Consider the following 24,292-nt stretch of genomic DNA (forward strand, 5'->3'; position numbering starts at 1 on the left):
AATCAATTCCTATCCTGGGCATCATGTCATAATGGGAAGACATTCTGTGAAAATTGGCAAACATTCGCCAATAAAAACACCCTATATACAAGCTCACAACAGGTTGCATTGCAAAGTAACCTATCCTATACGTCAGTGGTTCTCAACCAGTGGTCCTTGAGGGGGTTCCAGGTGGTCCCCATCTAAATGATGGAGTTGGTAACCAAATGGACCCTTATAGATCTTTAACTCTTGAGAGCTCTCAAGAGTTAAATTATTGTTAAACATCTGCATTACTGAAATAAATGTTATTTTGATCAACGTGTACCTGTTATCTCTCCTATGGTACCAACCAACATCAATACAGCATGGAATTGTGGACAAAATCGTATCCAACAATAACAAAAAGTTCAAAGTTTGGGATCTGATAGTCTAAATCTCATCAAACGGTGGTTCCGTGGCTCAAATGCCGAATAAATAATGGACCTTGATATGAAAAGGGTTGAAAACCACTGCTATACATAACCTAAACCAACTGTCTTCACTGGAAATAACCAGGTCACAACAGACAAGGTCACAATGTTGTGTGCCTTATAGACACAGAGGGCTTATTAAGACACCATTCAGATGCCAAAGGGCGTCTACCGGTGCGCCTCAGCCTAAAAATGTCCGTTTTAGGCTGAGGCATACCGGTAGACCAGTGCGTCACAGGGGCAGGGACCACAGATGCAGAGGAGAGAAACACTGGAGTTTCGGTCTTCTTGAAAGACCGAAACGCCAGTCACTTTTTGTACTTCACCTAAATAATAAAAAGGACAGAACTGTCCGTGCTGCTCCAGCGGTTCTCTTTTCACCCTTCATGCCATAGGGAGTCTGTGGCTAGCAGTCCACAAGCTCTATTCTATCTTGTGGCATATCTTGTAGATCAGCAATTATTTGCCATTTTGTCATAGGTTTCAAAACATTTCACATATCGTCGATGTCGGGCAACTATCTCCATTTTTCAACTTTTGTTTTTTTCTATCTCATATCATACATATTTTCTATATATCTATTGAACGTCTGTGTGGGTTTTACAAATATTGAACCAATGCAAAGTATTACAAAGCGCCAAAACAAGTATAAGAAACAGCAGCCAGATACGATATGCGTTTACCTTGTTTTTTATTGAGTTACATAAAGATACAGGCCTCAGAGCAAGTTATAGACAGGTCATATCAACAGACACCTCACACACAGATCACACCCACTTCTCATCACCCCACCAATCATACGCTGCAGGTAGCACCAGTTGAAAACATTGAACAATCTTCGCTCCACCAATGACAGCAGAGCACCTTGTGTGACAGAACCAGGATGTGTCTTTGGTCAACCTGCTTAGAGGTGAGTGGTTATCTGCTCAGTAATTCATTAAGTACTAAATGTTTTAACTATTTATCGTCGCTGCCAGGCAGAAACCTTGCATCACCAAATGTCTACTTTTTTTGTTTTTTCGTCATTATTTAATTGCCCTACTTCATCATACAAGAGAGTCAAGCTAAAGTCGTGACGCATAGTGAGCTTGTAGATCAGCTATTTTCACTATTTCCAAAAACGTTCCATTTCCTGGAAAAGTTAACGGTTTTGAACATACAAGGTTTCCACCTGACCAATCACTGACAGGATACATATTTTTGAAGAAGTTAAAACGATCAGTTTTATTTTTATTTTATGTTATTTCTCAGACGGTTCACTGAGAGATGAGCAATAAAGGAACATAAAACAAAAGAAATTCAAACGATGGGACAATAATATACCATCAAACATACCAGCAGACATTCCTATCAAACATTTAGGGCTGGGTACCAAAACTCCTACATGTCCGGTATATATACCTACCGGGACCCAATCACAACGCAGATGTGGGTGCTTGAATTCAGTGCCACTTAATGTGAGCTGTCATTTTGCTCCCTGGTGTTCCAAAACGAACATTGCAGGCAATAGAAGCATCACGACACATGCCTGACAGCGAGCATGTAGGCCAGGGGTATTCAACTAGATTAGGCAGGGGGCCACAACTGTAAAATAATTTGGAGTCGGGGGCCACACAGCGCAAATGCACGCGCGCGCAGCACGCGTGCATGTGCGCACACGATTTGCGCGCGTGCGCTTCGCGCACGCGCGCGAAATTTTTCGGGTCTAATTCGGGTCTAATTCGGTCTAATTCGGGTCTAATTCGGTTCTATTTGACCAATATCAACCTTTTTTCGTGTCTAATTCGGTCTAATTCGGTTCTATTTAAGGTTCTAAGTTAAGTTCCAATGAAAGATGGCCTTTCAAGAACTAATGAAGGATAAATAATTTGTACTGTTTTAACTTTGATAACATAAATCAAAGTTAAAATAAATAATAATTATGAAAATTAAAAAAAAAAAAAAAAAAAAAAAAATTTTTTTTTTTTTTTTTTTTTTGGGAATATGGCCAGGGGCCACAAGGAAGCTCCTCGCGGGCCGCACGTGGCCCGCGGGCCGCCAGTTGAATATCTATGATGTAGGCCATCGTTAGCTTAAACATGGTTAAACATGCCTAATATGAAGCTATCAACGGTCTAAACTCTAAACTGTGTGGCTGCTAGGGTTGGGATCCTTTAGGATGCATTGTGTGCTTTTAGGTCTGCTTAATGTTGGTTGCTATGAAGTTTTTAATAATAACCAACAGTTAAGGAATCGCTAATTGTTTGTCCCTGCTAGTACAGCCACTGCAGGTCATACCAAAGGTTCTTCCCTCCTATGTATTTCTACCAGTACTACAGCTGTGAAATGTGTTTGTCAATGTAATGTCATGTTGAATGCAAAACCTAGCATTCATACCATCGTTTTGTGCCTTTTATTAGTATCAGTTTAGGCACGGGCACCGTTTTCAAAGTACTGGTTAATTAGCACCGGTATTGGCTACAACCCAAACGATACCCAACCCTATCACAAACAAACCATCAAACATACCATCAAACATCAGCTAATCACAATGAAGCAAATGAGAGGCACAAACCCTACAACTCGTGGTAATAGTCAAGCTTGTTTTATACTCATTATCGTGAGCGAGACACCGTCGTACGGCTGAGTACAAATCAAGTGTCGGGAAAAGCAGTTTTCAAACGTTATAGAGCCAAATGATTATTTCAAGAGAAATAAAAACTGATAAACAAATAAAAAAGCTTGGATCCTCTACCTGGAGAAGAAGCTTCACCTCCTCTTTAGAAACATGCGTTAGTTAAAATATGTTTGATTAAAATAAATAATATCTCTATTATGGAGCTTTTCCCACTGCATGCTAAAGGCTTGACTCAACCGAACTCTAAATTGTCCTTTTTTTTTGTATCATCTCCGAAGCGATACCAAAAGGTGACGTGAAAACAATGCCAGGACGCCGATTAGTTAAGAGAGAATGGTCACTAGTGTCATTGCGTCCCGACGGTCTTCCCCCATACTGCATGGCAGGTCCCGTATTCTGTCAACAAACGTTGAAACTAGACGTTGTAGATGTGAAAAATAAGCAATATTGAGCCTATTTCTGACCTAAAATGTCAACAGAAACTGGATAGTTAAGCGTAGAGATCGTTTACAGACAGCATTAGCGTTTATATTAGCTTTAACACTATACTACGTTGTGGTATGGTTTTATGGCTAATTGGGAAAATAGACGATCTACAAGCTCACAATCTGATTGTGATCTTTTAGATCTGCTATTTTTTCCGCATGTTCCACCTATTATGACATGGTCAGAATAGGGATGCTAGGGTTCATGTGGTTAGCTTTAGCATCGCTTAGCACTCTCCTACTGTATACGTTGCCATGAGGACTGCCGGTCCTAAAAGTGCGTGGAAAAAAACCGAAGTAAAGCGAGTCGAGCCGCTACCATGCAGTGGAAAACGTGACTTTAACTCTAAAGGCATCCTCCTGCTGATTCTGATTGGACGAGAGGTCCGGATCCCAGTTGATCACCAGAGTTAAAAGGTCATCTAGGGTCGGGTGTGTGTGCACTGATCAGCAGGGAATCATCTCCCAGGCTTCCAAGGACTCACATCTGTGGACACACATCAGCACAAGGTTTGTTTATAGAGTTTATAGAATGCCAATCTGTTCAAAAACCTTTTCTGTTGTATCTAATTGTATTTGGGACGGTAGAGTGTTTTAACTTCACAGCAGGGAGTCTTGTCACAAGCTCCTGTTGCCATTGTCATTAGGACCTGGTCAACAGTTGTTCCAAGGTATATTTTTTCCACTTCACTATTCTCTTTTTGGCTGTTTCAGCAATACCATTGATGTGGTCTATAAGTGTAACATACCTGTACATACAATATGACCATTCAAGGACAGCATCTCTGCTAGAGTGGAAAGCTGTAAGAATGGTCTGAGACGCTGAGGCACCCAGGGGGTGCTCTGGGTTCTTTTGCCCTAATGGGGTTAGGGGGGCGTTGAACTGGGCTATGGTGCTGTAATGCCGTTTTTATGCTCCAATCATCTTCAATAAATTGTCTACACTTCACCCTAATATTTTCTATAACAGGTCGAGTTGAACTGAAGGTGTGGTACCTGTATAGGAGCCTGGTGAAGCCATTTGTCCTTGTCTCCTCCAATCTTCATGCAGGAAAATAAATCGCACACTATTGGCACAGCAAGACACCCCTGCACACACACAAACACACGGTTGTTAATGCATTCATCTTTAATGCATTAATTTCTTCTTACCCCTTTTTCTCCCCAATTTAGTTTATTAGAAATTAGAATAGAAATCCTTTTCTCATATTCACTGTAACATATCGATGCTGTCGGGTGGAAACCTTGCATGTCCAAAAGCATTGCCTTTTTATTGTTCTTTTAAAAACACATCTCCAAGCTCACAACGCATCTTATCAGCTATTTTCACTACTTTTGTGTGATAATCTTGTTTGATGAAATAAGGCATTAATTTACTATTTTTCTTTTTTTATTGAAATACCACCCGACAGCAACGATATAGACTTCTAGTTTGCTCCGCCCCCCAGGAACCACGCCTTAAAAATACATCCGATCTCGACAATTCACATATGTCACCAAATGAGACGTTTTAAAAAGCACCATACAAGTAGTTTGCATCCCCGTAAAGAGCAGAAGAACCTCCTCTAACCTTAGCATCGGTCCTCTTCTTCAGGAGCCACTTGTCCTCCTCCACCTCCTGCACCTCCGCCTGGGGAAGAGGAGGAGGAGGGGGTGCTGGTAGGACCCAGCGGTCCACCTCCAGGGAGCTCTGGAAGGGGTTCTCCTTGGGGGAGGTGGCGTCGTGATGCTCCTCCCTGCTGGCCTTCTCCTCCTCCAGGAGGGGAGGAGCAGCGGCCACCCAGGCGGAGAGAGAGGAGGGAGGCAGGAGGCTCAGGATGGGAGTGGAGCAGGAGGTCTTGTTGGGATGAAGCCAGGCCTCTAGGATGGCCTGAACCTGAAGCAACACATCCAACGTTCATTTAATTATTATCTGGACTGTTTCATCTCATCGTTTTGTGTTTTATTCCTCCGTTTCATCATGTTGTAACTGTTGTTAAGGCTTCGTTTCATAAACAATTAGCACAATGTGTAGAATTATGATGTTTTGGTAGCCATGCAATACACACGGCTGAAGAAACTGCAGATTTAACCTTAGCTTTTATGAAATACCTGAGATCATTAGGGTTTCTTGGGAGACTGAACGTGCATTCTTTTGCTGGTTCGACCCCATCAAATACTATTTAAACTTAAAATAACGGATAGCGGAAAATGTTCGGTACATGACATTGCTTCCATTGCTTCCATAGAAGACATGCCCACTTCTATAGAATCAAAATGACTGAAATCAGTCGTGGCGACTGAGAACTATAATCCATGCCTCAAGTGGTTAACTATAATATACTTTCTAATTATAGTACCGAAGACCTAATGTCACTCGCTCATCCCCTGGGTCACGCAAGTAATTTCTCTATGGAGAATAACATTGGGTCATCTAAGAATCGTCTCATATAAGAATTGTGGTCCAAAAAACAAACTGTCCCGGCGATATTGTCAGGGAGGTGGCTCTATATCGTTTACGATAATCAGTCACTCCTATTTGATACAGTCTGTTTCTGGCGAGAATGTAATTAATTTGGCGCCGGTAACAAAGTTTTTTCGCCGTCAGTTGATGCTTCATATCCATATGAGTCAAACCGCCGGGCTCATTTGTTTATTTTTGGAACACAGTTCTTATATACGGCGATATTAAAGATGTCTACTATGGGAATTCAAAATGGGGGAAAAAAACACGACCCAGGTAGGATGCGTAAATGATGTCAGACTTTGGTGCTCCATTAATGTCTTGCAGTTGCAGATGATTGACTACCTTCTGTTCCTGTTGTTGGTGGTGCATGCTGGGAGGCTTGCTACTGCTGCTGCTGCTGCTGCTGCTATTGGTGGTGTTATTATTGTTGCTGACCACGGGGACTCCGTTCTTGTCGCGTCCGTCGTGTCTCAGCAGCCAGGCGGACAGCGCCTGGCGGCCACAGTTCTCGTCGCACACGCACTGAGAGTAGCTGGAGCAGCACTCGTTGGCCCTGCAGCTCTGACCAATGGGAATGGTCTTCTGGAGCCACGCCTCTAGGGCCGATGCGGAGGGGGTGGAGGAGGAAAGAGATGACGGGGAGGGGGAGGGAGTCTGAGGGGCGGAGCCGGGAGGAGAGGAGGAGGCGGGGCTAGAGCCTGGGGGCGGGGTCTTGAGGCACTTGAGCTTGCCCAGGTTTTCGATCTCGAAAGAGTTGGTGGTTTGAGTCTGACAGCAGGAGGAGCAGTCAGCCTGAGGAAGAGGAAGGCAAAGTTATTATACTACACAAAAACTAACCAATAACAAACTAGAATAAGATAAGAACAACATTTTAGTTAAAGAAAAGATAACAAAAAAAATAAATACCCACAAACTGCCCAACTTGAAGTGTGCGGTTATTTGTCAGTTGCCTTGCGTGCGCAAAGATGTTTTTATTCAGGTGTGCGAAAGCTTTTTAACAGTTACGTTTCTTTAATAGTTTTGTTAAAATTAGTATTAATTAGCTCTATATTCTAATAGTAATCATTGCTTTAGTGTTTGTTCAGTAACAGGGGGTCACCCCGTCTCTGAAAGCTCTTTAGTAAACAGAAAATACATTTTCTGATGGGATAACAATTTCAACAAATCAGGAGAGAGAACTCATACAGGATACAAATAAAAATGTATTATTCAAAATTGGAACTGGAACAATGTAAAAGTGAAGCTGATAAACGCGTTCTCTCTCCTGATTGGATGAGATCGGTGACCCGCCAAATAATGTATTGTCAGGTGGATTTCAGAAATCATTATATTAAATAATTCTATTTTATTTAAAATAATTTAAAATTACCTTGTTGGAGGGGGCGGAGTCGGTGTTCCTCTGCAGCCAATCAGACGAGGCCCAGCTCTCCTGGAAGGGTTTGAACACCAGCTTCCAGCGGTCTGCGTCCGAGAGCGTCTCCGTGGCGCCGGTCGCCGGGGTGACCAGCCAGTCGCCCTCCTCTTCCTCCTCTTCGTCGTCGGGGGTCATGGTGAACTCTGATTCGTCGATCTTCTCGATGGAGAAGGAGGAGGAGCTAACGGTGGAAGCGCTGCTGGCGGCTCGTTCTCTGGTGACGACGGCGGGGGGTGGAGCCGTTTCCTTCAGGAGCCACGCCTCCAGGTCCTTCAGCTGGCCCCACGACGCGTAGAAGTCCAACAGAGGACAGACAGGCTGCTGCTGACAGACAGACAGAATATCAGTACAGACACACAGACAGACAGATCAGTACAGAGACACAGTGAGAGAGAACATCACCACAGAGAGACAGACAGACAGACATATCAGTATAAATACACAGACGGACATACCAGTATAGACAGACAGACTAGTACAAACACACAGACAGATATACAAATCAGTACAGACATACTGAGAGCTTTTAACCTTTTAAACCCTCTACTCTACCTCAGGGGCCTTCAAGTTTTTCAGGCCAAGGACCCCTTGGCAGAGAGAGAGATGAAGCAGGGACCCCACACTACATTTTGTATAAAATTGTGTGGCAGATTAAGCTTTTTCATAGATTTCATAGACTTGTTTGACAGCACTGTCATCAGTGTTGTGTCAATTAATGTTTTTTATTTATTTCAGACATTTAACCACTTAAACCCTCAATAGTTGAAGTTTGGCTCTGTACTTTGCTCCCTTTTCCCTCTACATCAAACCACTTTGCCGAAAATAACAGATCTACAAGCTCACAGAGCGAGGCGTTGTGAGCTTGTAGATCTGCTATTTTCGGCTAATGTTTCCCTCAGAATAGGAATGCTATTGGTTCAAGTGATGAATGTAAAAAAGAAATCACACCTGTAGTAACTCTGAGGACCCCATAGGGGTCCCGGAACCCCCTGTTGAAGACCCCTGCTCTAGACTTACACAAGCAAACTGCAGTTGTCTCTGTACTTGGACCACTTTTTCCCCCTCTACACCAAATCTCTTCACCAAAAAAGTAGGATCTATAAGCTCACAATACGTTGTTGCAGCGCATTGTGAGCTTGTAGATCTACTATTTTGTTTTTTATCTCTTTCATTGTTTTACATTTTTGGGTAAAATGGTGATAAAATATATTTTTTAAATAGAATAAAGTTGACCTTGATACAGACAGAGAGACAACCACACAGACAAGACAGACAGGTCAACAATACAACAGACAGACCTTGTCCTCCCTGTAGGCGATCAGCCAATCCTGTGGGTCCTTGCTGGACTGGAATCCAATGGGAGCAACTGTTACTGTACGGCTTCCAGCGAGCCAATCAGATAGAGGACCCGTCTCCATCTTCTAGAAAGGACAGGAAAAAAACACAAACCTGTTGTTCCCATGTGCATGGTGTAGGCTTGTGTGTGTGTGTGTGTGTGTGTGTGTGTGTGTGTGTGTGTGTGTGTGTGTGTGTGTGTGTGTGTGTGTGTGTGTGTGTGTGTGTGTGTGTGTGTGTGTGTGTGTGTGTGCACCCCCACCTGTTTCTTAGCAACCACAGGGCAGCTCTGCTGGAGCCAGGTTCTCTGGGAGGGGGCGGGGCTTACCTCCATGGCCTACAAGAGACAGGAAGAGGAGGGGTTTGGACCATGTGACAGGAAAACACAAAGATCCTCCATAGAGAAGATACTTCACTCCACACACCTCAATAGTATACATACACCATTCCATATACAAATGGAACCAAATGGACCCTTACAGGTGTGTAACTCAGAGTGTACACATGGAAAGTTTTCTGTCTCTCATTGGTGCGCTGTGGACAGTTCAGAAACCTGCCTACCACTGACATCATCGATGGGGATTCCAAGCTAATAGAAAAAAAAATAACCATCTTCCTGGAAAATTAGCAGACTGAAATAGAAGCCATTGTTTAATAAAAAAAGGAAATATTTAGTTTCAAATCGTGTTTGAAATTCTCCCCTGAATAAAAAAAGGAAATATTTAGTTTCAAATCGTGTTTGAAATTCTCCCCTGATGATGTCATCAGTGGGAACATTTTCAAACCAACCCGTCCTCCTCTGAGACAACAGAGCGTGCAGACAGAAATGACACTGTTCCATTGTGAGCATTAGTGAGTATAATATAGTCACAGTCAGGTGGAAACCTTGTTCAAAGCCGTGACTTTCAGGAAATGGAAAATAATAACCTGTGTTCCAATGGATCCAATGCAGTTATTATTTAGCTCTATAAATACTTTTCATTGGTTCAATAGTTTTAAAACGTAACAACTTTTCAACCCGGGATCCTTATTTTTTTTGCCATGCAAACTGGCAAAAATGTTAATTTTTTTCACAAATAGCAGATCTACAAGCGCACACCACGTCATGATAAGCCGCCTTGTAAATTTGTAGATCTGCTATTTTCCCGCATCACTGACATGCAACAAAATATAACATTAGTTAGGGGGAAAAAACAGTTGAAATTTCTGCCCGACAACGACAATATGGAGCTGATCTTGAAAAAAACACAAAGATTTTCCCTGGAACACCTATACGTTATTACTTTTGATTTAGAAGGCGTTTTTAGAATCAGACTCAGGTCTAAATGGGTTAAAGGCATCCCTGACTAATAAGCCTTATATAATATATCATAATTTCCCTATCTAACTCAAATTAAAAACAGAAAAAGAAATAGTTCATCTTTTACTTAAGGGGAATAACGCCAGTCACAAGTTGATGATGTCATTTGTCTAAAATATTCAAGGTGTTTTTAATTTTATTTTTTAGTTATCGAGGGAAATTATAATATATTAAGGCATATAAAGGCTTATTAGTCAGGGATCCTTTAAATCATTTTTGTCAGCTGATCTCGGCATGGCGCCATCTAAAAAGAGGAAAAGACAACCGGATATGTCTGTGTCTTTAATCAAAACAAGCCAAGAAAAACAAGAAAAACAGGAAGGACTGAGAAGCCACTGACAGGAAACATACAGACAGGGAAGAGGTATTAGAAGCAGAAGTGAGAGAAGTGAAAGCGCACATATTATATTATATTAAAATCCTACATGGGAAGCAGTCTAACAATGATGACAATGGACCTACTACTGGACCAGTGGATATTAAAAGGTCATGAAAAAAACGATCGTGAATAGCGTTTTGATTGGGACCTTCCCAAAACATCTGCAATTTTTTAAAATGTTTGAAAAATCCCCCCCAAAAAAGGAAGATTTTGAATCATTTTGATTTCTTTTTTAACACAAATCTTCTCTTCTGGACCCCCAGAAGAGAAGATGGCAGATGGGGATCCGCGGCCAAATGCATATATACATTTGGGGGTCCTTGACATGAAAAAGTTTGAGAACCACTGTCATAAGGAACCTTATGCAACAGACGTGTTATGATATGGAGTGGAGTGCGACACCAGGTTTGTCTGCAGCGACCTACACTTTCCTTCCCGACATTAACACGCCCCTTACTTCTGGAGACCATGCTCGGACCACGGCCATCGTTGTTATATCGTTGCTGTCGGGGAGAAACCTAACGCCCCACTTGATCATACTACAGCGTCACACAAAAGCATCAAAAGTAGCAGATCTACAAGCTCAAAACGTGGCGCGAAGCGACGCGTTTTGAGCTTGTAGATCTGCTACTTTTGCTGTTTCTGAATTTGAATTCACGCAAGTGTGTGTGTGTGTGTGTGTGTGTGTGTGTGTGTGTGTGTGTGTGTATACCTGTGTGTTAATACATCCAAAGGTGGTAATGGCGTGTCGGAGCGATCGCGTGTCGGCGCTGAAGCTCATTTCTGGAGTCTCTTCTGGGCTCAGGTTGAGAGATGACAGCCTGGACACACAACAACACACAGCATTATGTGTGTGCGTGTGTTTGTGTATGTACACACACAGTGAGCCGACAGTTAAGCAGAGGGATAAAGACTCTCAGACATTATGAAACAAAAACTTCACCTTAAAACAGTAATTGTGTTCAGAGTGTTTACTGAGACCTGCTGATGCAACACAATTAACCGCACACGCACGCACACACACACACGCACACACACAGTATGTACCTCTCCATGCAGGCTGTGAGCTGATTGGTCAGGTGGTTTGTGCTATTGTACTCCAACTGATGAGCAATAACGTCAAATTGTCCCCGTAACTAGAGAGACAGACAGACAGACAGAGAGGTCAGTGAGGTTAACCTGTTGAGTTACAGCTGTTACAAAGGTTAAACTTAGATTACACAGAAGAACTCTGCTATACTGTTTATTACACAGGCAGTAAGCAGTCAGTCAGTCAGTCAGTCAGTCAGTCAGTCAGTCAATGAATAAACAGTGAGTCAGTCAGTCAACAGTCATAAAGCAGTCATACCCAGTGTAACTGTGTGAGTTGCTGCTGTAGAGTTTCTTGTTTCAGTCAGTCAGTCAGTCAGACAGACAGACAGACAGACAGTAACAGCCAGTTAAACAGTCATGCAGTCATACCCAGTGTAACTGTGTGAGTTGCTGCTGTAGAGTTTCTTGTTTCAGGGTCTCATGCAGGTTGATCTGTTCCAACAGCCACACCTCTCTGGACCGAAGGGTCTCCAACTGACGACTCACGCACGTCTGTAGCTGACCCCTCACCTAGAGAGAGAGAGACAGACAGAGAGACAGAGAGCGAGAGAAAGACAGACAGACAAAGAGACAGGCAGACAGAGAGAGAGACACGGAGAGAGAGAGAGAGAGAGAGACACAGAGACACAGAGACAAAGAGAGAGACACAGAGAGAGAGAGCATGACAGAGAGAACGAGAAAGAGAGAGACACAGAGAGAGAGTTGAAGAGTATAATTATAGGATGAAGTTTGTAATCATCTAGAAATCTTACATTTAGGACCACACACACACACACACACACACCTTTACCTGACGCTAGTTGGATCAGAGTGGAGAGAAGCAGCAAGGCAACCGAGTTCACAACAGAATAAAGCTACAGAAGCACAGTCCACTACTAGACTACAGTAGTAGAGTCCATTGAGTTTATATTTAGTCCCTAAGAGTTGTCAGCAAATCCCACAGCGTCGCATCACATCACCACCACACTACAGTAGAGTAGCCCACACACTGCTCTGTTCGCACTGACTGACCAGCCTGTCTCATCTGCACTCTTTATACGCCCGACAAGACACACACACACACACACACGCCACTCCTTAGGTCACGATCCTCTGCTCATAACAACATCCTATAATACAGGTCCAGGCTGTGACTCAAGCTGCTGTGGTTTGGACAGTAAACCCAGCTTTAAGCCTCAGTTATACTTAGTTGCGCGCTGGTGTCGTGCTCAGTAAATGGCAGATCTACAAGCTCACAACGCGTCACGAATGTGACGCGTTGTGAGCTTGTAGATCTGCTACTTACGGCATGCAACGCCAGCGCGCAACTAAGTATAAATCAGGCTTTATAGTCTGTTGCGGTGGAGGATGAACACTCATAATGTATGTGTATGTGTGTCACACTGGCTGTGCACGTGTGTGGACATAAGCGCATATCAGGTATAGTAGGCATGTAACGATTCACTCAACTCACAATAGGATTTGAATCAAGATACTAGGTTCACGATACAATTTCTCACGACTTTTAAACACAATCATTTTCCAGACAAAATTCGAGAAAAAAATATTTTTTTCTCGAACACAAATTCTGTATTTTCTCTCTTTTAATTTTCTTCTCTTATCCTCTTTTCAATACAGTAGCAAATTCGTTTTTTTATCAACTCTCTTACAAAGATCCTGTATTTTCTTCTCTTTTTTTTACGCACCCTCTGCTGTTTGCATCACGATTTCAATTGTCACCAGTTTGAATCGATTTTAAATCCATTTACGATATATCGTTACATGCCTACATATCACACACACACACACAAAACAAAGACATAGCACTAACACACATGCATACATACACACTCAAGACACAAAGCTACCTGCACCCCCCTCCCTGTTGCTGCTATAGAAATTCCTCACAGAATCTTTATTATATCTCTATCTTCATTATTTTTATATCTTTATTGTTGTTGTTATGGTTTTGTGTTGCTGCTAACACAGCATTGTGGACCTTAACCACACTTGCATTTTGCTGCTTATAGCTCTATGAATAGTGACAGATAAACCCTCTTGATTCTTCCTACACACACACTCCATTGTATTTCCAGTGACTTTCAGAGACCTTTGTGTTCTGGGCTAAGCGTACAATCCCTCCAGGATTTTGTGAACTTGTTCTCACAAGAATTAACGCAAAGTCAAGCAATACACCAAATCCTTGCACAAGCTTGCAATTGTACTCATTCCCGGCAAGAGTGTGTGTGTGTGTGTGTGTGGGTGGGTGGAAGGTTTGAGAGAGGCGGACATAAAAATGGAAAGAAACAGGATGTCCGGAGCGGATCAAATCATCTTCGTATTGATCGGTGTCTGCTATATTAGGAGCTAGCTATCCTGTGTATAACTGACCTCATTGTGCATCATCTACATCAGCTGTCCTATAAAAGGACATTATCCACAGCGGGGCGGACACCTGACCTCATGTTCCTGCCGTCTTTTAAAACCATACTGGTCATGACCATGACCAAACTGTCCACAACCTTTCTTCTTCAACCGTATGTAAAACCAAGGCTATGATAGAAGAAGGTAGGGACGTTCCACGGTCCAGTCAGGCGCCATTGGGAGGCAAAACTGGATCCGGAAGTTCGGTGAAATACGTTGGAGTCAATGAGCGCTAGACCAGCTTGTGAACAAACACCATTTCCTAACGATTGGAGCCTCTGTCGGTTAATCAGTTCAGTAGTATAACAGAAGACATAGCACAGGTTGTTTTCCAATCACTTGTTTTTCAACGTGCCCACTGTATAATTTTATTGAGGCATCTAAAGCGGCAGGTATCGTTTCTGGCTTGGCAGTATCGCAAGATTTGGTCGTCAGTCTGTCGATGATGGACAGTCTCGCGATACTTTGGCACGTTCAGAAGCTTACTTTGTGCTCAATAAAATGATATAGTGTACACATCGAAAAGCAACACAGCAGAAAACAATGCGATATGTCTTCTTTAATTTTCCTGGGCCGAGTATTTCACAAAGGTGGCAGTCGCTCTGAAATAGTGTCTGTTCATAAGCTGGTCCACCCGGCTCTCATTGACTCCAATATATTCCACGGTGTGTACTGAACCTTTATTTGTTTGCTTATGAGTTAAATGTTCTCAAATAGAAACACAGTTTTTGCAAATTGATTTCCAAATTTTGCACTTTTGTTTTAACAAAATATCAGTCAACAAACGGTGGTCTAACACTGGCAAGAATTGGGCATGTCACCAGACCCAAACATCTGGCAGTGGTGCAGCCTACGCAGTCCACAGGTGCACACAGTGTAAACCCCATCTGGGAAACTCCAGGATTCCAGTAACCAGGGGTGAGGGTTCGGGGGGCTAAAGACACCTTCACTATCTTTCTGGTTCACATGTTAGATCAGCTGGCCGCGGGGGCATTCCCAGTACAGTACATAACAATACCTGGCACCACTGTTAACCCATTAAGACCGGGAAAGCATCTGTCATTTTAGATTTTAACCATTATCTTATACTATGGCTATTCAAAAATAGTAGGTAGACAAGCACATAACTATGAGCTTGTAGATCTGCTATGCTTTGCTATGCTTTTTATCGTTAACATAAAAAGCAAATAAAAAGCAAATCTTAGAATATATATTTTTTAAAGCGAACATTTGTACAGTAACTCAAATTTGCTTCTGGAGATTCTACAAATGCCTGGTTTTTGAAAAAACTTATGTTTCTATATCAGTGCTGATCAAACTTTTTTATGTCAAGGGCACCCAAAATGATAATGTATTTGGCTGCGGACCCCCATCTCAAAATATGTTGTTCCAGGGACCCCCCCCCCGACCCACAAATTGGTCCAGAGCCAGTGTTTGGGAAACACTGTCCTAGTGTGACTGATATCCTGGGGGGTCACTAGGGGTCTGTTTTTTTTCACTGAGCCCTTCGTCAGGCCTGTCCCAATTGTAACATAATCACCTTTTAATCAATCGACAATTAATCGTCAACTTAAATTTGTAATTGTGAGTCTACTAGTCAACAAAATGTCCCACTTCGGTTTGTTTTTTTCCCATGAACCCTGGACATAGTAATCAGCAAAAAGCCTGGTGACATGACATCCTGGTGTGACTGGGGGGGGGTCTGGGTCAGGGGTCTCACCTCTCTGGTGTTGTCTCTGAGCTGGCTCTCTGCTCTCTGCACCCCGCTGATGGCCTCATCCAGCTGGTCCCTGGCAGCCTGGCACTGCTTCAGACACGAGCCCTGCTGCTCCACACTGGACATCCTGCACACACACACACAGACAATTTTAGTTAATATATATATATATATAAATAAAACATGTGGGGAAAACAAAATGCTTGGAGTTACTTCCTTGGCCTATACTGGCAAGCATGCACAAGAAATGTGGCACTGATGATCAGACAGTCGAGTGGTTTGTGAGATTAGCCACGGACATACATTACATTACACACAGACCCTCTACTAGACCCGTGGTTGTCAACGTAGGGGTCTTGGGACTCCTAGTGGCCTCGTGCAGCTAAAGGATTGATAGTAAAGAGCCTGGGGGTCTGTGAACAGTACCACTGGTTCTACACGTAGTTTAATTAGCATCAAGGATTTAAATGGTAGAGATTAAAACACAAAATAACAAGTTGTCAAATGGGGGTCCCATGGCCTAATGCGTATCAAAATGGGGGTCCTTGAAATAAAAAGGTTGAGAATTACTGTACTACTACTGTACTCAAACCCTAGGTGCCACGCAGTTAAAACACATTCTAAAGCACACACACACACTGGTTGCACAACAGCTCTGAGGGGTCAGAGGTCAAACAGAGAAATTAGCAGTGCTGTTCTCCTGCTGACCCGGGATCAGTTCTCCGCACTCAGCACTTTCTATTCTGCCTTTTTGGAGCACCTAAACTGAAACACGATATGATACACACCATGTCAAGTTACACCGACTGGAATATGCACTGGAAACGGTTATGATGTCAATATGAACTGAAATATGTACTGCTCACTTATGCTATTATACCTTTTATAGGCTATACTTTACACAGCAGTCAACAGAAATGGTCTTCAGCTATTAAGTACTACGTTTAAACAGACCCCAGAATAGAGTTCAAATAATCTGCTTTCATGTGGTTACACAATACACACATTAATTACATTGTAAATGTAATGTAATCCTCTTATCCGGAGGTGGAGCCGTCTGTGTGCCACGTTCAACAACATGATAATGACCTTCAGATCCTGGATCAGCCACATTACAAATACAAATCAACCAAACAGCAAAGGACGATCAGAATGTGTTGTGGCGATAGCAGAACAAACGGAACATAATACAAAATCAACCCGCTGAACCCAGAAGTCGTCAATGGCACATGGAAGCTGATCTGACATCAGTTTCACTGTCCAAATCCCTCCGTCTATCTTTAGACTCTGTTGAACAATACGCGGCCTCGTCTCAAACCGTCACATGAGTTCAGAGCTGGCGTGAAAAGCAAATCTAATCAGTAGTTATGAGACACCGGTCCCATCTAAACCCCTGTGTGTTCCAGTCTCTGTTCTGCTGGATAATAAGTTTCATGTGACTCAACTTCACGTTCTCGGTTACAAAGGGAGTGCACAGTGAGCACAACGGTCCTGGAGTTTTTTTCAAACATGAATTTAAAAAAAAATATATGCAAACATCTGCACAACTTTTCACGAAAAAAAAAGCAGATCTACAAGCTCGGCTGTGCCATGAATAGCTCAAGGTATAAAATGATGGTTATAGCTAAACATCTAAAATGACATAGTATGCATTCCCGGATGGGTTAAACACTGAAAAATCAAGTATAGCCGCCGTCCACTTGTAGCTGCCGATGCACAATATTTCATTGAGGACACAGAGACTATACTCCTTGATTTTTCACTCTCACATTCTAACATACAATAAGAAGAATGTGTTTGTTTGTGTAACCAGCTTTCATACACACATTATAAAGCTCAAAAGAAGTGCTCTCATGGGTTGAAGTTCTCAGTTGCCAGTCGGCTGATTTCATTCGGATTCCATAGATCCATAGAAGCCAGCATGTCTTCTATGGAAGCATTTTGCGCAGTGCGACGCATTGAGAGCCTGTAAATCGGCTATTTTCGGTTATTATTTTAAGATTAGAGCATTTGAAGTGGTCAAACTAGCAATATGTTCAGAGGCATCTTGCATAAAATCTTAATTTTATCTTATATGTTCTATTAAATGCATGTGCTATTAGAAAAGCGTCGTTTCACGCTGCATTTCGAGCTTGTGGATCTGTTACTTTTGCCACTTTTGTGTGACGCTGTAGTATGATCAAGTAGGGCGTTCATTTACAAAGACAACACAAAACGTTCAAATAGGGAGATGAGAGGTTTCTGCCCGACAACAATATAAAGTATAGCAACAATTTAAAGGCGTTTCCTAGCTTGAAAGGTATAACGACGTATAGGTGTAACAGGGCTGTTCACAGAAAGTACTAAAACAATAACTATAACTATATTGTGGTGTGGACTTTACCATCCACTCGAGTTAGAACGAGTTAAAACAGTATCTTTATAGTTATAATCGTTATAGTTATAGTGCTTGGGGTGAACAGCACCTTACTCAAGTAATTATTTGGATCTACTTTTATACTTCTACTTGAGTCACTGCTATTTTACCCCAGGGGGGTCCCCACATGATTTTGGGGGGTGAGGTGATGACAGTGAAGTGACAATTCAAGGACTTTTAAGACCTTTTTAATACCTCAAAAAGATTTAAGAAAAGAAAAAAGACGATTACTGCAGCAAAAGTAATCAACAAACTGGTCAAAAAATTGCCAAATTGTTAAATAATATAAAAGTAAACATTTATAGGCAAACATTTTGAAAATAGCTGAGCTTGTAAGATCTGCTATTTTCACAACATGTATCTGTGGAACCGAGACAAACAAAATGTATTGCCTCAACTCCTACAATTTCTAGTGGTTGTCATGGAGGTTCCCCAGTTTATTTTTTTTATTTTTTTTGTGTGTCCTTAAAAGGATGAAAACCACTGTTTTATCTAGCCTGCTCCATTCTATACACCTAACAGCCCATACTGCTGAGGTGTTAGAGAGTTTACATCATGGCTGGATGACGAGTGTAGCAGCGTTCAGACAGAGAGGCCAGGCCACAAGCTGGGTTTAACAGATAAGCAGCCCAATTCTGTCAAAATGTCTGCTCCTTAAGCCAGGGTTATACTAGGTTGCATGCGGGTGTCGTGCACTGAAAATAGCCGATCTACAAGCTTGTAGCTTGGCTATTTTCGGTGCCCCGACGGGGCACACAACCAAATATATTTAAAAAATATATATAAACATTGAAAACATTTTATTGGTCACACGGTTCAAACAAACAAGCCCGATTTATACTTAGTTGTGCTGTGGTGCGTCACGCCCCGAAAATAGCATTTCTACAAGCCCACAATGGTGCCTGACTGACATGGCTCGCAACCTACTTATAAAGCGGGCATTTACTTACAGTTCAAGTTCTCATGTTCAAACAACAAGTTTGTGTTGTGAAATGCTGGCGTGGCAGACTCTACCGGTGCAAGCAAGGTCCAATATATATCGTTGCTGTGGGGCAGAAACCTCTTATCTCCATATTCTAACTTTTTGTGTTTTTTTTTAAATTAACGCCTTACTTGATCATACTACAGCGTCACACAAAAGTATCTAAAGTAGCAGATCTACAAGCTCGAAACGCCGCGCAAGCTTGTAGATCTGCTACTTTTGATACTTTTGAATTTGAATCCTGAAAAGTAACAGTTTTGGACATATGAGGTTACCACCCGACAGAGACGACATATATAAATAAAAAGTCGGTAATAAAGGTTTATAAAGCTTTAAGTGTGTCAAGTGACTAAAGTCTAGAAAATGTAAATAACCCTGATGGTATGCAAAGACGACGCTGGTTGTCGTGCCGTGGTGTGGACCGGGGAGCCCCAGGGGTCCGTTGCACTGTGAGGGGGTTCCAGGGGGGGGGTCCCCCAGCTGAATGAGGAACAATTTCTTAATTTCCCTGTTTTACAGTAGATCGGTTTCACTTTCTCCACTGTTATAATTTGTGTCCCCACCTGTGTGCTATAGAACCGGTTGGTTTTCAAACGGTGTCCCGACTAGGGCTGTCTCGATTACAACATTATAGTTGACGATTAATATTCATACGAATAATTGCGATTAACGATATAATTGTGTTTTTGGCATTGAACACTGGAACATATGAATACAAAAATACAAAATGTTTGCTTAATCATGAAAATTGGCACAGGGCAGATATGACAAATAAGTAAATTCGCTTGTAGATCAGCTATTTTCGGCAAGGATATTCGGTGTGGGGGAAAAAAAATTGTTTTAGCCCTTAGTTTTTAGTTTTAGTAGATTTTTGGAAAAAGTTCATCTTAATTAACCCATATAATAGCACTACTAGTACTACTGATAGAATTTACTATTATCATTAAACACATACATAATACATAGTAATTTAACCGATTGAGAATTTATTCTCATTCAAAATTAAACGTTGGTATGCACACAAAACTCTACAAAGTAAATAAACCAAACAAGGGAGGGTTCGTGATGACGTTCCTGTTATAGCAGGAGGTCCACACATGTTTCTAATCTTTCTGATGGACACATTGATAAATGGGATTGTGTAATTAAACCGCAAACACAAGACACACACAAATATCCTCCTCACAGATCATGCATACATATACAAACACAGCTGTTTAGGCGACTGACGTTTAGCCTCTATAAACTATCTCATCTTTTCACGTGCGGCCTGTCACTTTGCAGATACTGTACTGTAAAGTGTAAACGCACAGAGATAAGAACCATAACATTCACTCTCACTTATACCCTAGTTCAGTGGTTCTCAACCTGTGGGCCAGGACCCCCAGATGACAGTAAAGTCACGATGCAAGGACTTTTAAGACCTAAAAGATTGAAAAACACCATTACTGCATCAAAAGTAATCAACAAACTATTACTATAAAAACTGGTCAAACATTGGCCAAATTGTCATGTAATATAAGAAAGAGGCAATTCAAAAAAATGGATTGGCTATTTTCACAATATTTAGCCGTGGAACCGAGTCAAACTAAATGTAATGCCTCAACTCCTCCTATACTGTAACTTCCAAGTGCTTGTCAGGGTGGGGGGTCCGCAGTTCAAATATGATTTTTTTGGGGGGGTCCCCCAGTTCAAATATGTTTCCTTTAGGGGTCCCCAGTTCAAACATGATTATTTTAGGGGGTCGCGGCCTGAAGAATAGCTGATCTACAAGCTCACAAGTCACAACGTGTGGCAACGCCACAGAATAAGTACACCACGGCTCAAGTAGTTAACATTTAACAGAGAGGCACGTTCTAACAGAAAAAAAGCGAAGTTGTGGAAACGTGCTGAAAGAGGAACAAAGATCAAAAACAGTGTTTTGCAATAAATGTGTAAAGTTGTGCAGTCATACAGTTGGTTAGCAGGGTTATCTGCTTCCCCTTGTAGATCTGCAATTTTTTTGAAAAATTGTGAAAATGTGTGCAGATCTTTGAATATATACAGTATATATTTTTAAGGCAATTCTTTTTACTCAGATCTTTGCTTCTGGGGGGTCACTGGAACATGACATGAAAATGTGAGAACCACTGATATAGTTTTTCAGGTCTTAATGGGTTAACAGTTAACACAAACAACATCATCTAATGGATGGATCTAATATGAGAGTTAGAGTGAATGGAATGCTAAAATGCCAGTTCCATCTCAATGAGGAAGTTCCAGACTCTCTCTCTCTATGGGTCTGCTTTTACTTACTGCTTACATTTCTTAAATTTCTACAGGAACCAAAACCACATATTTGTTCTCTTGTGTACTCAACAATACAAATTTAATCTTAACTCCTAAATATGATCAACAAAGAGCACCTATAATAACAACATCTACCAGTGGTGTGAAGTAACTAATTACATTTACTCAAGTACTGTACTTAAATAAAATGTTGAGGTATTTGTACTTTACTTGAGTATTTCCGATGTTCAGTACTTTTACTTCTACTCCCCCACATCTCAGAGGCCAATATTATACTTTTACTCCACTACAATTACATGAACACTTTAGTTACTAGTTACTTTGGAGATTTTGATTATTATTACAAAACATGCATTAACCACTTCAGCCCTATATAAACTTTAGCTATTTGGAAAATAGCAGATCTACAAGCTCACAGCAACACGTCGTGAGCTTGTAGATCTGCTATTTTCAAAAGATTTTAATACATTTCTTTACATCTGAAACGTGTGAAATGGGATATTCTGCATAATGAGTAACAGAGTATTTCTACATTGCAGTATTGATACTTTTACTTAAGTGAAAAATGTGAGTACTTTTTCCACCACTAAAAAATACAAATTAAAGGTTGACTTTTTCTGATCACAAAAAAGAGCACCTGTAATAACAACATCTAACGTCTGATCTACAGTACTAACTAGTATCACCACGTCACTATTACTGGGAGAAGCCTGAAATTCCTGAGGGTTGCTTTAAAAAAAGACGGAGCCATCGATCCTTAATAATAAAGCAGCAAAACATGTAAGACAAGGTCATCGTCATCATCTTCATCATACCTGAATGACGTCGCGTTGTGTCCCTCAAAGAACAATAAACAATGCTGTGAGCTGATAAACAATACAACTATAATAATGATAAAGAGAGGATCCGAGGAGAACCAGGAACTTGGAAGAGATCCAGTGCTGATCCACGTCCACTAGCACAGCCTTCATCCACACACACACACACACACACACACACACACACACACACACACACACACACACTAGTGTTGCCAGATTCTGTGAGCGAAATAAGAAACTAGCTCTATGAAAACAAGCACAAAAAAACGACTAGGCTACATGAAAATAGCAGATCTACAAGCTCACAACGAGCTTGTAGATCTGATATTTTCTAAAAGATCTCGCAAAGAAAAAGTGAAATATTTGGAATACATTTGAAAAACATTTAGATTTCAGATGAGGTAGAGAAATACTTGACCATGTAAATGTTTGAGAATTGGTGGCCACGACGATCATTACAAAAATGGGAAACGAGTCCAAATAACTACACTTTATAAACAAGCTAAAATAAACCTGCAACTACCAAATATTACCGGCAACTTTACAGAAAAACAAGCCCAAAGTCTCTTATAATAAGCAGACATGGCAACACACAGAGGGGGTAGTGGGGTACACTGAGGGGGGTCTTTGACCAACGACACAGTAGCTTATCTACGATTTTTACCTAACTCTAATAATTATCATTAATGAACCACTGAGCCTTTTTACAGTAAAGAACTGACTGTCTTTACAGTAGAATGTTGTTATGATTGCTGCCATTATAATGATTTATTTGTGCAGTTAGCCATCTTTGTTAGCATGCTTCCGGATGGTTGACTGATTATAGTTAGCATAGCCACCGGGGCTAGCTAGATAGCTATATAACGTTCGGACATTTTAACCCTTATAAACGTCTTCTAACGTCACTCACCGCGGTCCCTTGTGTTGAAGTGTTGACTTTGACGTCATAAAAGCTGTAGGTTATTATCCAGCCAGACGACAGAATGTAAAATAAAAAGCAGTAAAAAATTAAGCGACTCGTTTCTTCACCTCAATGTCACGTTTGAGGGGAAAACACATAAAAAGGGAAAGACACACCGGGGAGGAGGAGGAGGACTCTCGCGAGACCTCGTAGGTTCCATGACGTCAGCGTCAACCCATAGGCGTCATGGGCGTCAACCCCGGTCAACCTTCAGCTCTGACGTAGGGACATCGGCAGGTTTTTTCCCCTTATCTTTATTGACAATACAATTTGTCACAAAACCGACATAAACAAAGAAAACAAAGAAAACACAAATGAACAGCTTTTCCAGATTTATTTTTAAAATCTCCTTCACAGTTTGGGCCATGCCAAGGAATGGATGTATGAATGAATGAAATAATGAATGCATAAATCAATGAATCAATGAATTAAAAAAATGAACCTGTCTGTCTGTCTGTTTATACTCTCTTTATTTTACACGTTGTCATAATGTTTTACGTAAAACACTTTTATTTACTTGAAGTGTGCTATACACATTATTGCCTTACTTAACCTCTATTGCCTGCTGTTTGCTGACTAGAGTTCATGTCATTGACTCTGATCTTGCACTTTGTAAGTTGCTCTGATGAGAGCATCTGATAAATGCCTAAATGGTTGTAATTGAATCAGATCTACAAGCTCACAATTACTCAAATGACTCCACAGAAAGTAACTTTGTGCCAAACACAGCAGATAGTGGCCTAGAGCACTGGTTCCCAAACCTTTTAGCTTGAGACCCAAAAGAGTCATTTTATGTCTCCCCGGAACGCAAACTATTTTCAAATATCTGATGCATATAGGTTTAAAGTGCTCGTGTGGCCTATAGTCACTTCCTTTGGGCTTGTTTTCATAGACCTGGTTGCTTATTTCCCTCGTAGCAACATTGGCACTGTCCCTGCCAAATACAGTAAAGATGTCATAGTTCATCTATCTGCTGCAACGTGACTGCCAACACAGTTTACAGTGTGTGTTGATGTTTTATTGTAGTTACTACATGCAGGGTCACAATGTCCATCATATCACACACGTACTGCACGTTCACACTTGACTTAACTCAACTTTATTGACACTGGTGTAAAAAGGT

The 24,292-nt window shown here is 41.5% G+C and overlaps 1 protein-coding gene across 2 annotated transcripts; it reads right to left on the reverse strand.

The window, feature by feature from the left end:
• Positions 1-1,126: 1,126 nt before the first annotated feature.
• On the reverse strand, positions 1,127-23,257 carry ncoa4 (nuclear receptor coactivator 4). 2 transcript variants are annotated; one of them, XM_084077169.1, is made up of 12 exons: positions 23,119-23,257; positions 15,704-15,827; positions 11,950-12,090; positions 11,536-11,624; positions 11,201-11,309; positions 9,012-9,086; positions 8,713-8,835; positions 7,370-7,735; positions 6,343-6,792; positions 5,125-5,430; positions 4,551-4,643; positions 1,127-4,041 (listed from the first exon to the last, which is right to left on the reverse strand). In XM_084077169.1, the coding sequence occupies exons 1-12, from the start codon at positions 23,154-23,156 to the stop codon at positions 4,036-4,038; spliced, it is 1,920 nt and encodes a 639-aa protein (XP_083933295.1). In that variant the 5' UTR covers positions 23,157-23,257; the 3' UTR covers positions 1,127-4,035. The 2 variants fall into 2 exon arrangements, with proteins under 2 accessions (XP_083933295.1, XP_083933296.1); XM_084077170.1 differs by lacking the exon at positions 23,119-23,257 and adding an exon at positions 22,203-22,347.
• Between the last annotated feature and the right edge of the window lie 1,035 nt (positions 23,258-24,292).

This window comes from Gymnoscopelus microlampas (genome assembly GCF_963454915.1).
Source record: "Gymnoscopelus microlampas genome assembly, chromosome: 13".
In the NCBI taxonomy this organism is placed as follows: Eukaryota; Metazoa; Chordata; class Actinopteri; order Myctophiformes; family Myctophidae; genus Gymnoscopelus; species Gymnoscopelus microlampas.